The sequence below is a fragment of the Plectropomus leopardus genome, chromosome 4 (assembly GCF_008729295.1).
Source record: "Plectropomus leopardus isolate mb chromosome 4, YSFRI_Pleo_2.0, whole genome shotgun sequence".
In the NCBI taxonomy this organism is placed as follows: Eukaryota; Metazoa; Chordata; class Actinopteri; order Perciformes; family Serranidae; genus Plectropomus; species Plectropomus leopardus.
The window spans coordinates 5,369,020-5,383,677 of NC_056466.1; the positions used below are offsets into that span (position 1 = coordinate 5,369,020).

General features: G+C 40.2%; 1 protein-coding gene and 1 long non-coding RNA gene across 3 annotated transcripts in view; one reads left to right on the forward strand and one right to left on the reverse strand.

The window, feature by feature from the left end:
* The window catches only part of LOC121941622, a 38,249-nt gene extending 28,489 nt beyond the window's left edge, over positions 1-9,760 (reverse strand). Inside the window, exons 1-2 of the long non-coding RNA XR_006105762.1 lie at positions 9,678-9,760; positions 3,339-3,444 (exon numbers count right to left, since the gene is read on the reverse strand). This is a non-coding gene — a long non-coding RNA (uncharacterized LOC121941622). The remainder of the gene's footprint in view (positions 1-3,338; positions 3,445-9,677) is intronic.
* abcc6a (ATP-binding cassette, sub-family C (CFTR/MRP), member 6a) overlaps positions 1-13,099 on the forward strand; it is a 36,847-nt gene extending 23,748 nt beyond the window's left edge. For both annotated transcript variants that reach the window (XM_042484448.1, XM_042484449.1), the window contains 22 exons: positions 105-266; positions 355-447; positions 988-1,191; positions 1,627-1,773; positions 2,561-2,648; positions 3,198-3,267; positions 3,365-3,491; positions 3,589-3,765; positions 4,354-4,521; positions 4,726-4,909; positions 5,630-5,714; positions 5,796-5,913; positions 6,083-6,290; positions 6,608-6,918; positions 7,196-7,395; positions 7,611-7,737; positions 9,481-9,582; positions 9,700-9,846; positions 9,945-10,103; positions 10,258-10,424; positions 10,545-10,739; positions 11,725-13,099. In XM_042484448.1, the coding sequence (XP_042340382.1) occupies positions 105-266; positions 355-447; positions 988-1,191; positions 1,627-1,773; positions 2,561-2,648; positions 3,198-3,267; positions 3,365-3,491; positions 3,589-3,765; positions 4,354-4,521; positions 4,726-4,909; positions 5,630-5,714; positions 5,796-5,913; positions 6,083-6,290; positions 6,608-6,918; positions 7,196-7,395; positions 7,611-7,737; positions 9,481-9,582; positions 9,700-9,846; positions 9,945-10,103; positions 10,258-10,424; positions 10,545-10,739; positions 11,725-11,833 (3,348 nt within the window). In that variant the 3' untranslated portion in view covers positions 11,834-13,099. The remainder of the gene's footprint in view (positions 1-104; positions 267-354; positions 448-987; positions 1,192-1,626; positions 1,774-2,560; positions 2,649-3,197; positions 3,268-3,364; positions 3,492-3,588; positions 3,766-4,353; positions 4,522-4,725; positions 4,910-5,629; positions 5,715-5,795; positions 5,914-6,082; positions 6,291-6,607; positions 6,919-7,195; positions 7,396-7,610; positions 7,738-9,480; positions 9,583-9,699; positions 9,847-9,944; positions 10,104-10,257; positions 10,425-10,544; positions 10,740-11,724) is intronic.
* The last annotated feature ends 1,559 nt before the right edge of the window (positions 13,100-14,658 follow it).

Genomic DNA, 14,658 nt, shown 5'->3' on the forward strand with positions numbered 1-14,658 from the left:
AGAGCTTTTACCTAAGATGAATGATCATCTGAAATCTTTACGAGGGATTAAATTTATATCGGACAACTGAGGACTAAAATGTGTTTGTCTCTTTTGTTGTCCAGTCTTTGGTGATAAACAGTGCTGCCAGGAGGACTTGCACTGTGGGCGAGATTGTGAATCTGGTTTCGGCAGACACTCAGAAGCTCATGGACTTTGTGGTGTACTTCAACGCTGTCTGGCTGGCTCCTATCGAAATTGCTCTGTGTCTCTTCTTCCTCTGGCAGGTATGTCGAAGAGTTTTCACAATGGCGCTCATTTGTGCATTTTAACTGAAATGCCGTTGACACAATTTCATTCTTTGTTTTCATGCAGCACCTCGGCCCATCGGCTCTGGCGGGAATCGCCACTGTCATTCTCATTTTTCCACTCAACGGATTCATAGCGAAGAAAAGAAGCAAGCTGCAGGTAAAGAGCAGTTACTGGAATCCTTCACACTTTTCGCTCCAGTAGCCCTGACATCTGGCATGTTAGGTCAGGGATGCCACAGCTGGTTTAGATAGTGGCTGAAGAGCCGCGTGGGTGTTTGGCCTGGATGGTACATTCTCTCTTGTCCTTTTGATGTCTGCCCCATATAACGTGTTTGAAAAACAATGAAAGGAAAGGGTGGGCAGTAGGAGGACATCATTTTTCATTTCTTTGGAAAAACAACAGACGGTTCTGTAAATTTGGATGCCAATTTAATCGAACTTAGTCTTGAACGCAGTGACCGCATTCCTGGCCCCTTTGTTGTTTCCGTGTTGTAAAAATCACCAAAATGTAACAAGCAATAAATTCTTGCCGAATTAAACAAGCTCTATGATGTTCAGGAAAACTACAGCTGTAATGAGGGCAGACAAACCCATGTTCACAAATGCATGTATTTGCTTTGGTCTGGTAATTGTCTTTCCACTGTGCCACAGTTTTTGTTTTTTTTTTTTAAAGTAAAACTACATTGTCGGTCAACAGGAGATTCAAATGAAGTTCATGGACGGACGCATCAGACTGATGAATGAGATCCTGAATGGAATAAAGATCTTAAAGTTTTACGCCTGGGAAAAGGCCTTCCTGGAGCAGGTTTTGGGCCACAGAGAAAAGGAGCTCAAAGCCTTGAAGAAGTCTCAAATCCTTTATTCCATCTCCATCGCATCCTTCAACTCATCATCTTTCTTGGTAAGAGCCCCAAACTGAAATAGCTGCTAATAAGAAGGCTACTTACAGACCTCAAACTCACTGTGTTTCATGGGCTTAGCTTTGTACAAGGTCAATTAACATCATAATAGAAAAAAAACTAATTAAAGAGCTGTGCTGCTAGCGTGGCAAAAACAATGAAACAAAGCAAGAAAATGATAGATTTGCAACCTGTTAAAGTTTCATATGTTCAGGAGCGCTTTCTGCTGAGTGCCTCAGACAGGGCGGGGAAGTCAAAGACTTCTGCGAGACAGACTGATGCATTGCTGTTGATTTTACTCTTTCTTGGGATATATTGACAATTATAGAAATTTAAAATAATACCAGCCTTATCCTTTGAACTGTGATTCTGAAGATTATCCATCTCACAAGTTTTTGCCTGTACAGGTAACATTAAGCATCTTTTTTTCTCCCAAGATTGCCTTTGCCATGTTTGGTGTCTACGTGACACTCGACGACAGGAACGTCCTGGATGCACAGAAAGTTTTTGTCTCAATGGCGCTGATCAACATCCTGAAGACCCCACTCAGCCAACTTCCATTCGCTATAAGCACTACTATGCAGGTAGGTGACATTTTAATATAAACTTGTGATGTTTGGAGATGTTTTGTCTATCTGTGGTGCCTGATGGGGTACTTCCATGGTCCCACATTAGGTGATATATTTAAAGGTCCAGGTTCATTAGTTTAAAAACGCCAGAAAATAAGAATTGTTGTGTTTTTGTCACCTTAGACTAGCCATTCACACCTATATATGAAGTATGTGCTTGTCAATCAAGTCCATCATGTTTCTACAGACAAACAGAACAGACAAACCAAACACTAGTTCTAGATAGGTCCACTCCCATTTTCACATCAGCCACCACTGATGGCAAACACATTTGGCAAACGGCAAAAGTCTCCGTTGGTTGCAGTCTACAACCTCACCACTAGATGCCATGTGCAGAGAAATTAAATGAAAAATATTTTGCATAAAATTCACCTAGCCTTGTATGCATTGCCTTGTACCAATAAAATACTACTTTCCTCTTCTTGGCATTTTTAAGATTGTTGAAAGCATAATTTATGACATTTTAATACCAATTAAGGCCTTTTTTCATTAATAAATTAATTGCTTTTTAAGACATTATAAGGAAAAACAGGGACCCTGAAATACTGAAACTAATAAAAAATAAACTAAAACTTAAAGACTTTATTCAGTAAAAACTCAAGTGAAACTAGGAAACCAACTCTGGAAAGTAACTGAAACGAAACTGAATGAAAAATTAAAAACGAAAAATAACGAGAAAATACAGAACTATAATAACTCTGCCATATGGTGGATGTAGGTCTAACCGCTGACTCTGTTGCAGGCCATGGTTTCACTGAGACGTCTGGGAAAGTACCTGTGCTCAGAGGAGCTCAAAGTGGACAATGTCTCAAAGGCTCCATTGAGTTCTGGTAAGAACCCCACCCATGTTCAAACTTTGACATGAAATGAACAAGCTACCATCCTGCGCCTGTTTAATTTAACCAATTTTCACAATTTGTTCCCCATATTGCCTGAAATCACAGGCTGCCATAATCAATATGAGCAGCCCACAAGATTTTGTTGTTTATATCTGTGGAGCACCACAGTCTTGTATGGATCATGTGCACTGTCACTTCCTGGGTCCCAGGCTGACTGGTAGACAGCGTAATTATAGGATGTTCCCATTTAGTGGTTGAACATAAATCACAGCATGAATTCAGACATATGAATCATGGAGAAATTTTTAAAAAATACTGCAGTCCTCCTCTGTCTGTACTCTGTCAACACTTCCTAAGAGAGCTTGTGAAAAAGCAACAGCTCTGTAATTTGTATGATTAAGCAAATTCACTTGTAATTACGCCCAGGCTGCACTCTGACGAGTAACTTCAAGGGGGAATTTTGTTTTGAAAGTTTGTTTGTGGCTCAGGTTGGAAGAACATGTCCTGTATTCAGTGTTTTATGCCTTTTTTCTTGTTTAGATGGGGAAGATGTGGTAATAGAAAACGGCACTTTCAGCTGGTCTGCAGAGGGCCCGCCATGTCTCAAAAGGTATGAGTTGTTTAAAAAAAAGAGAATAAAACAAATGACTAAATCTACAGTAAAAACAAAGAGAGACTTACAGTAGAATGACTTTCTTTGTTGACAGGATCAGTATCCGTGTGCCACGAGGTTCCCTGGTTGCTGTGGTCGGACATGTGGGTAGTGGAAAGTCCTCTTTGTTGTCCGCTATGCTCGGTGAAACAGAGAAAAGAAGCGGCCGAGTCACTGTTAAGGTACTGAGATCATGCTCCACGTGCAAGCTCTATTCCTAGTTGTGGGTTTTAATTTAATAAATATTGACAGTCTTTCTTTTAACATCTGTCTCCACAGGGCTCTGTGGCGTATGTGCCTCAGCAGGCCTGGATCCAGAACGCCACAGTTCAAGACAACATCATATTTGGCCGTGAGAAGCTCAAGACATGGTACCACCGAGTGCTGGACGCCTGTGCGCTGCTGCCCGATCTGGACATCCTACCTGCGGGAGATGCTACAGAAATCGGAGAGAAGGTACATGTAGCAACGGAGAAATGGGAATTAAATGAATCCTTTGAAACCTCAATAAGTTGGTCAAATTGTTTTCACAAACATGGAAGGACGGCAAAAACCAACTTAAGAATAATTGACACAAAAAATGACAAGAATTTTTTTTTAAAATTACCCGAAAATCTGCAAAAAAGGGAAAAGAAAGTAAAAACAAAAAACCCCAGAATGACCTGAAAAAAGTGATTAAAATTCTATACATTTTCTATAACATCATTTAAAATGTTATTATGATAATTACAATACAGTTGTAGTTTCCCTAGATTTTTTGTTTTTTCCCTAGCTTTTTAATTATTTTTTTATATTTTTAAAAATCTACTACTTTCTTGCAATTTGTGCAACATTCTTATCAAGTGCTCGTTGCCTTTTTCCCATGTTTTTGAAAGAATCGAACAAATATGCTCCAGATTCAAAGGTTTAGAGACTTGTAAAAGGCATCTGAAAGCAGCACAAGAAAAGTGATGTCACTCCAGGTTTCAAAGGGTTAATCTGTGAGAATCTGTAATCAAATTCTGTAAGTTTTATCTAAACTTTTGAGTAATTGTGTCCATGCAGGGATTGAACCTCTCAGGTGGGCAGAAGCAGAGGGTGAGCCTGGCCAGGGCTGTCTACAGAAAGGCTGATGTTTATCTCATGGATGATCCTCTGTCTGCTGTTGATGCACACGTAGGACAACACATCTTTGACAAAGTCATTGGACCAAAAGGAGTCCTCAGAGACAAGGTAATGTATTTAACAAAACCAATTCAGTAGCAAAATGTCAAAACATGGTTTTACAATACCTACACCGAGCACGTGGCCGGCGCCATTGTTGTCATAATGTGGAAACCACCACTTTGCTGACACTTTAGTTTTCACGAAAGCCTCAATTCAGTGTTGGATTGTGCTTACATGCTATTTTTCTGACTTTTGTGGCTTGCTTTACAGACCCGCATCCTAGTGACCCATGGGATGAGCTTCCTGCCACAAGCTGACCTCATCCTCGTCCTGGGAGACGGAGAAATCACAGAGAGCGGCTCTTACCAGGAGCTCCTTAGCCGCCATGGCGCCTTCGCCGAGTTCATTCACACTTTCGCCAGCACAGAGCGAAAAGAGAGCGCCATTCAAAGAGGTGAGAAACACTGCAACATATCCTCATACAAGGGTTTGTATGATATCTAACATCCCACGAATGGCATTAATGGATGTGTTACTGAACAGGCCTACTGGACACAGGCCCAAAATGTAGGGAAGCCCCTTGCCTTTCACTTGCAAAATGTCACTCAAGCAGAAAAAGACTCAAAAGCACCACAAAAAGACACAAAAGGCTACTTAGAGATGCCAAGGAACCGCAAAGAGACAAGATAACAACAAAAACTGGAAAAGCAGGCAAAGAGAGACACGAAATGACACAAATAACCAAAACTGATCTAAAATTACCTCAAAGTCTGTGTGTCTTGCTCTTGTGTAGAAGAGGAGTTTGGGCCTTTTGCATATCTGTGCCCAGGAGGCCATTGTCTCATAATCTGCTACGATGGGGTTGTCACATTATGTATTTCATGTTTCAAGTTACGTAGGTTGGGTAAGTTAGGCAAGTTAAGCTTTGCAGTTTGAGTTAGGAAAGGAAACATGGTGAAGACGAATGTTAAAATAACTTAAATTCACTAGTTTTCACACGGGACACAAACACCAGTCTTCTGGGGGAAAGTCCTGTATTGTTTAACTCCCATTACCACATTGGTCATGTGACTACAGCTTTCCTGATTACATTACATTACATTACACAGTGCATGAGGACAGCTTGACTTCAAGCAAGCACTCATCACAATTAAAAACTGTCCTTTTCTCGTAGCTGGTTCAAGGAGGTCCAATGCTCGTCTCAGCATGGTTGATTTCATGCCATTCTCCAGAGACTTGTCACAGGAGCAGCTCATTGGGTATGTAAACAAACCTTTTTTGTCATAAAGATGTTTGGCATCCCAAGCATCTTTACGAAACTGACCTCTGACCTCCTCCAGGGGTGACACCACGAATACCAACCTGCAGAACATGGAGCCTGTATCTGAAACCGACCAGGAACAGGTACCTGAGGACTTGGGCAAGCTAACTGAGGCTGACAAGGCTCGTACAGGAAGGGTAAGTCTGAAACATGGCTTTTGAGCTCGCCACCAGTGGTGTCAAATTGGGCATCAGTAGCCTAAAATCAGTTTTTGCAGCTTTGCAAGAACATAAAACATAAAATTGTCGATATAAAGGCAAACCAGCGGAGATTGACTGGTACCTTTTTTTTCTTGTTCTACAACAGGTGAGGTTGTCGATGTACAAGAAGTACTTCAAGACCATCGGCTTGGCCATTATCATTCCCATCGTATTCCTGTACGCTTTTCAGCAAGGCGCCTCACTGGCCTACAACTATTGGCTCAGCATGTGGGCTGACGACCCCGTTGTTAACGGCACCCAGATCGATGCAGACCTCAAACTGACTGTGTTCGGGGCACTGGGCTTTGTACAAGGTCAGTTTATTAAGCTCATGGCTCAAACTCTACAAATAAACAGTTGACAGTGTTTTTGTTAAAGAGGAGTGTGTAAGATTTAGTGGGGGATTTCATGGCATCTAGTGGTGAGGACTGTAAAGTGAAACCAGCTGAAACTTCTCCCATTTAGACTTCCTTCAGTGTTCATTGGTCAGGAACTTTTTACTGGGAGCCACATTATTCGCAGAGATCTATTCCTCTCAAAAAAAAAAATAAATAAACCAGGTGATAAAAAATGGTTAAAACAACCTTTAAAGTTCACCGGATTTCATCAAACATCTTTCACTCCTCCTCAGGTATCGCCATCTTCGGTACAACTGTCGCCATCTCCATCTGCGGCATCATTGCCTCCCGCCACTTGCACATGGACCTGCTCATCAACGTGCTGCGCTCTCCCATGTCTTTCTTCGAGTGCACGCCCAGCGGCAACCTGCTCAACCGCTTCGCCAAAGAAATTGACGCCATTGACTGCATGGTTCCAGATGGCTTGAAGATGATGTTGAGCTATGTCTTCAAACTCATGGAGGTCTGCATCATTGTGCTGATGGCGACGCCCTTCGCAGCCGTGATCCTCCTGCCTCTCGCTTTCCTTTACGCCTTCGTCCAGGTACATTTTCCCACCAACATTTCAGCTCACCACGAATGACTTTGATCTTTATTTTTCTTTGGCATTTGTATGTCTGGGTTCCATTTCAGAGTGTTATTGGAAAGCTCCGTGCTCCAAAACCAACCCTGCTGATTTTGCCATTCACTTGTGTTTTGTTCCCCCACGTGCTGACATAGATGTAACACACATTCACTATGAATTATGGGAAAGCCCTCAGCGCTCCCTCTTGGTTTCACTCATTAAAGCCGGCGTTTTTCTTTTCCACTGTGGGCTACAGAGCTTCTACGTTGCCACATCCTGTCAGCTGCGGAGGCTGGAAGCTGTGAGCCGCTCGCCCATCTACACCCACTTCAACGAGACGGTGCAGGGCGCCAGCGTCATACGGGCCTTTGGCGAGCAATCCAGGTTCATTCAGCAGGCTAATGAGAGGGTCGACTTCAATCAGACATCCTACTTCCCCCGATTTGTGGCTACCCGGTGAGATGATGTGCTATGATTATGATGTGCTTTCATTTCATTTATACATTTTTTTGCTCGGTTGCAGTTCAAGAAGGATGGCAGTGATTCATAGCACCAGTATTTGCTGCGATTGCTTTGTGTTACATGGTTACACAAAATGACTTCTGGCTTTCGTAATGGGGACACATTTTGGTTCTTGCCTTCCCACAGCTAAATCCATTTTTTATCCGCAGGTGGCTGGCAGTCAATCTGGAGTTTATTGGTAATGGTGTGGTTCTCGCTGCTGCCATTCTCTCTGTGTGGGGAAAAGGAACCCTGAGCCCAGGCATAGTTGGTTTGGCTGTGTCACACTCCCTTCAGGTAAGAGACCACAAACACACATTCTCACACAGTAGCTCTGAGTGACCTCGCCAGCAGGTCAGCATAAACACTTTTACAACAATAAACACAAACACAACTGTCACACACCACAAAGGAGCAAATACAACATCCAGTTAAAATGCAATACAAAAAAAAATTGTCATAATCAGGGTTATTATGGTCATGGAAACCCAAATTATTAATGGAATTTCACCATCACATTTTCTATGCCTGGAAAAGTCATCAAATTTATTGAAAATCACTGTAAGTTTTGCAAAAGTCATTGAATTTTGTTGTGTGTAATGAAATTGTTACAGTAATCTCCCATGAATACCCTGCAACATAGCAGCTAGTTTATTTTCAGTCACTATAGATAAATGTACACCAATATGCGTTAAAGGGGGACTTTTTGTTTACCATTGCGTAATATTCCCCTCTCGTCCCGTCTCTCCCTTCATGTATGCCAGCTAGCTGAAATTGTGATTATATGGAGTTTTAATCTGGTATGTTTGAAAAGCGTCCGGCAAGTAGGTCAAGGAAGAAAAAAATGTCATTACAGGTCTTTACAAAGTCATGGAAAAGTTTTTAAATTTTGTACATGAACTTGTGTGGGAACCCCGTATATGAAAACCAACCAATCCTTAAGTCTGTGGACATACAAAAATGGCCATGTAGCTGCAGAATAGAGTATAAAGTGTACGTGATTTTCACAGCCAGTAATAAAACATAAAGCACAACAGCATACAGTGTCCAACCTCTCCAGACACTGGTCAGGTGCACTCATTAAGAGAAGATCAATGTAGTTAAATAAAGGGGAAAAACTGCCTAAATTGAGTGTTTCCTTGCTGTTCTGGAGATGATCCAATACCCGACTTATTAACATCAAAGAATTTCACACACCACGCAGCACTGCGGGACTTCCCTCCAGTCGCAGGCTGCATGTGGCAATTAGAGGTTAAACTGGAAAAAGTGGAATATAAATACACTGCTCTGCTCCATCAGCAAATGCATTTTTAGTCAGGATAGAAAGTGATTTAAACCTCTACAACATCTACACTATTCAAAAAACATCTTAAAAGTACTCTAACGATTTAAAGATTCATAAAACTTCGTGGCTTTGTGTGTAATGCATCTCAACTTGTATTTACGAATACCAATATGTAAACTTTATTGTCCACAATGTTAAAATTTGCCTTTGGTTTCACCAAAACACATGCCATAAAGATGCACATAAAAATGAGCCTTCACCATAGCACATCCCATAAAAAACACACATACAACAACATACTGTATGGGCTACTTAAAAGCAGAAATACAAAGCACAATAGGAAGTCTTGGTAAATTCATAAAAAATAAAATTAACAACATACAAGTTAGTGATATACACAATATATAAGTGGTGACCTACTGTGCAAAGAGTGGTAGTAAAGTATTAGGATTAGCACCCTGTATCACAGTCCTACTTGGAGATCTAAGTTTCATTTATTACCTTAATTTATTTATAATTTACTTTGTTTACATTTCTATTAATTTTGTATTATTGCTTTGTCTTGAAATGATTAATTATGAAATAAAGTATAATTATTGTTAATTAATAGGGGATGTATCTTCATAAGCCACCTTTGGCTTCTAAGCTCTCCTGCACAATGTTCAAACTTTTTAAAATCATTGCAGTCTTTTTTTACATGTATACATGTATGTGCAAATAAACTAAAATAATCCTCATTGTGTTGGACATTGCAGGTGACTGGCATCCTGAGTTGGATCGTGAGATCCTGGACTGATGTGGAAAACAACATTGTTTCTGTGGAGCGAGTCAATGAGTATGCCGAAACCGCTAAAGAGGTCAGTGTTCCCATCCCGCTCGTGCAAACATATCACTGCTCAGGACACCTAATCCAACACCAAACAACAAGAGGGCATCTTTGTTTTGTACTCACATTTTCTTATTGTCTCATTCAGGCGAGTTGGAGTATAGAGGGAAGCTCTCTGCCCCAGGCTTGGCCCCAGAGAGGTACCATCGAGTTCCAGGACTACGGGCTGCAGTACCGTAAAGGTCTTGAGTTGGCTCTGAAGGGCATTACCTTGAATATTCATGAAAGAGAGAGGGTGAGTCATCTTGTATGAAAAATACTCTTTACAAGGATTACTTACATTGAACTGAAATAGAGTCACACATAAATTCTAAATAAAAACATCTTTTCTAGGTTGGAATTGTGGGTCGGACAGGAGCAGGGAAGTCCTCCCTTGCCTTGGGAATCTTCAGGATCTTAGAGGCAGCAAAAGGAAAGATCTTTATCGACGGAGTCGACATCGCCGACATCGGACTCCATGATTTAAGATCACGCATTACTATCATCCCTCAGGTGGGACGAAAGTAATATTATAAACTGAGCCCTGTCTTTCATTGTTTAAACTGTTTATAATAGCTGCAATCGATAATTAAAGTGAAATAAGCCAGTCTTCACTGTAATAATCCTGATACCAGTGATGACTAACATCTGCTTTGTTCTCTCCCAGGACCCTGTGCTGTTCTCAGGCTCCCTCCGCATGAATCTCGACCCCTTCGACACGTACACCGATGAGGAGGTGTGGAGGTCACTGGAGCTCGCTCACCTCAAAACCTTTATCTCCAACCTACCCGACAAACTCAACCATGAATGCTCAGAGGGTGGAGAAAACCTCAGGTAAACAGATATACAACACACAAACCACTGTCTATTGTTTGCTTAGTTGGTCACCGATATGTTATCATGGGGATGTCTGAATGTGACGTGCAACTCTGTCCCTCTCTTTTGTCTGTGCAGTCTTGGTCAGAGGCAGTTAGTTTGCCTGGCCCGGGCCCTGCTGAGGAAAACCAAGATCCTTGTTTTGGACGAGGCAACAGCTGCTGTGGACCTGGAGACAGACACGCTCATCCAGTCAACAATCCGCACACAGTTTGAAGACTGCACCGTCCTGACTGTTGCTCACCGCCTCAACACTATTATGGACTACACAAGGTAAACTGCAATCCACTGCGTGATTGATATTTTGGCATTTTAGTGGAGCGAAGCTGAAAACCTTTTTATTTTTTTTAATGATGGTCAGCCAAAACAAAAACACTGGGAATCTGTAATGCATAGCTGTTATTATTTTTTTAAATTTTAGAGAAAAAACAATGCATACAAATTCAAGTATTTTAAGTTATTTTCAGCTTTTTTATCAAACAACTACCTACAGTTAACCGATGCAAAAACTGACAAGCTATATTGCACTCGTAAACATTTTTTTTTAAACTTTTGTTTAATCAGACAAAAATGAACATAGGCCAAATTCTTTTTGTGCATGTCATTTTCGTACGTACAATAAAATAGAAAACAATATTATGCTAAAGAGTAAAAACTACTGCCCCACTCATTAAAAGAAAAGTTAAATTTACATGGATTATACACCATGCATACAGACAAAAAGGCATGAAGATACTCCAAAACTGTTATGAACTGTAGCAAGAACAGTTAGTGGCAAGGACTTTTGAAACTGGGAGTGCAATCTTTTGAAAACGCAACCCGTTCTGTCACCAGCACGTGCAGATCCTGTGAGAACAGTGACGTCAGGGCCGCAATTTATGCGTGGTGTTCTTCTATGTTGTGTAATTACAAAGTTACACAACCAACTACTGGTGTGGCATGCATACTACAGCGTTTTAGGTTGTTTTTGCAGATCCAGGTACGCGAGGATCATTCTCACAATGTTACATGAACGCAGATTTTTTTTCATTCTTTTCATTTTTAGTAGTGTCATTCTTTATAAAAGTGGCCTAAAAATGTAGTTTTTTTGCACAGATACAAACTTAGAGCACGTGTACATGGGTAACCTGCCTAGAAAGACCTTGGGCATTAAAACACACCAGTGCTGCATCCTAGTGAAGATAAATATGTGTTGTATCAGATGTAATGAAAACAGTGGATTTAAAACTCCTCTTTCTCATTTTTTGCTGCTTTACAGAGTGATCGTCATGGACAGAGGTCTCATTTCTGAGATGGACTCTCCAGCCAACCTCATCGCACAGCGTGGACAGTTTTACCGAATGTGCCGGGAAGCTGGGCTGGTCTAAACCTTCACTGGGGCTTCGAACTTCAGAGCTACAGATGCGGCATCTTATTTGTGTCGCTTTCCAGCACACAATAAATTGGACCATTTCAAGCTTTGTGGCAGCTCAGAATGCCTCTCTATGCGGGCGTTGTCCATGAATCTCAAGAGCAGCTGCTGACGCTGCCTCTATTTGTTGGTTTTTGAAACACACAGACATGCTGTCCTAAAGACATTGTAAACCTCAGATGATGAACATTCAAAAGAAAGCTACAGCGGATTGTATAGAGTCTCAACGTTATAAATATTGTACATAGAGTAGCTGAGTCAGTTTATTCCATGAAAGGATTAAGCCAGGAGCTACAGGCTAAGAGTACCACAAATCTTACGGATTTTCATTCTCTTTTTTGAATGGGAGCTATCTTATTTTTGTAGTTTTTATAAGTGTTATAAAGCACATGACATATTTTTGATGTTGTCTCAGGCTTAACATTGATGTTTACTCACTTTTTTATAGCCTTGTATACCAAGAAAGAGGCAATTTTGTAACTGTAAACTGATATAAGTCTATTTTGTCTTCTTGTCCCAGAAACTGGGGCAGGAAATACTCTTGACACACTAACCTTCAAAAGGTTTACCCTGGCGCATGCTGGGGAAGTGAGGTTTTCACTGCCTCCAAAATCTGAGCAGCCAATTTGGAGTTTTTATATGTCAGGGAGAAAGAGGAAAACATTGCAGTGAGCCAACACATTAGCAATCGTCCAACTATGTTGTGGCTGTTGTTTATTTCTGTCAAAGTAAACACATAAAAAAGTCAATAGAGACCTCGCTGGTCAGATTTAACCTGACGCCGGTAGTGAAAACCACCATGAATGAAGAGAATGCCTCTTCAAAACAATGATGATAAATCTCAGTGTGATTGTGTCTCTGCCTCCACCACACAACTCAGGCCAAATGCAGAGAAGAATAAAAAAAAATCATTATTGTTGTTATGGTGCTGACATGACAGACTGTAAATAGTCCACATTAACCTTTCCTCTCGATTCAAAGAAAGAACCCTATGAACTTTTCAAAGAGAAGAGGCATTTACTGTTTTTGTCTTACTGGTTTAGACAATACATTGTAAGAGAGACCCTATAGTTTATTTATGTCATATGACAAAATGTATTAAGTGTCCTTAAGATTCTGAGGATTGTATTATATTTATACTTTTTATAACAAGCTTGTTCACTTTTTCACATGTTAATGTACTGTCTTGTTCCATACATCATGCTGAATAATAAAATCTATTTGAAATGACAGTGTGGTTATGCTTGAATCCATAACTTTGTAAATACGTATGAGGGCAGGGTGCCCAGTAGCTCACCTGGTACAGGAGGCACCACTTGTGCTGAGGCTGTGTCCTTGTCACAGCAGCCGTAGGTTCAATTCCAACCTGCTGCATGTCTCTCCATCTCCCACTTCCACACGTAAACTGTCCTATCAAATAAAAGCAAAAAGCCATTAAAAAATCTTTAAAAAAGACTATGAGTGCAACTTTGATAAAAAAAATACTTTCAGTCAGTTCTTTGAAAAACACATTTGAATAAAAACAGAGTTTTATCTGAAATATGTTTTGAACACGGACCAAGGCAAGTCCACCCTCCACGCCAATAGTGTGAGGTCAGTTCTACGTCCATTGCAATTTAAAATGTATATCAACAACCTATCTGAGAGTGGTGCTTGGGTTTGCTGCCGTATATATGCCAATCATTTATACATCTGCCATAACACCTAACAAGCTCACTAAATCCTAACATGCTGTATCACAACTTGAGTCCTCTTACTTGAAGGGTAACTTCAGTATTTTTCAACCTGGACCCCATTATTCCATGTTTTTGTGTCTAAGTGACTAATGGGAACAATGTTTTTGTGAAACTGGTCCAGAAATGAGCGAGAGGGCTGTAGCTGGCAGCCGCAGAACAGGCTGTAATGGAAAGTTAATGGACAATTCTGCAAATTATATTCTCTAAAAATGCTTGTTTTTGCCACTGACAAGCTCAGGTTGTTATTATAAGTGTCAAATGACATGAAAGGATCCCAACAGAGATAGAGCTTTCTTTTAAAGAGTGAGATCTTTTTTGTTTGACCAGAAACTTGCTATCTCCATACCTACCATACTACATTTAAATAAACAGTAATTTTGTCATTGTAAAATACACTTTCACACACACATTCAAAGTCACTTAGGTGCTGCACTATATATTTAAATGGAGTCTGGTGGAGTCTGGTGGGTTTGCAGATAGTGATTTCGTGACTGATTAGGCTCCATGTTGAAACATAATTAAGTTAACCTTTGATGCTTAATGTTAAAAAAAAGACTGCTTGGATCTGTTTTTCTATACAGAAACAAAATGTAAATCTTAAAAAAGTAATGCATTTTACACTGACCTGGTATCTAGTGTGTAGTATTAACTTTAGAGGACAAAGAATGTACTAAAAAAATCAATACAAGAATGAATAAATTATATATATACACAGAAATAAACAAAAAAACAGATAAATGTATAAGTAAATGGATGAACTTTTATAATTAAACAGGACATACATAAATATCTACATTGTTGTACAACTACATTATTTCTGTATTTATTACTAGACTTATGTATTGTATATTCACTTATGTAATTATTCCTGCGTTTATTTAAGCAATTATTTATTTATTTTTGTATTAATTAATGTTTAGGCCTACATGATAAACATTTTGGAACATGCATGCTGTAAGGTGTGTACAGTTTGGATGTATTGTTTTAGAAGTTAGTTGTAGTTATACATCTCCTTCACTAGAGAGCAGAAGTCCATTGTATGAAC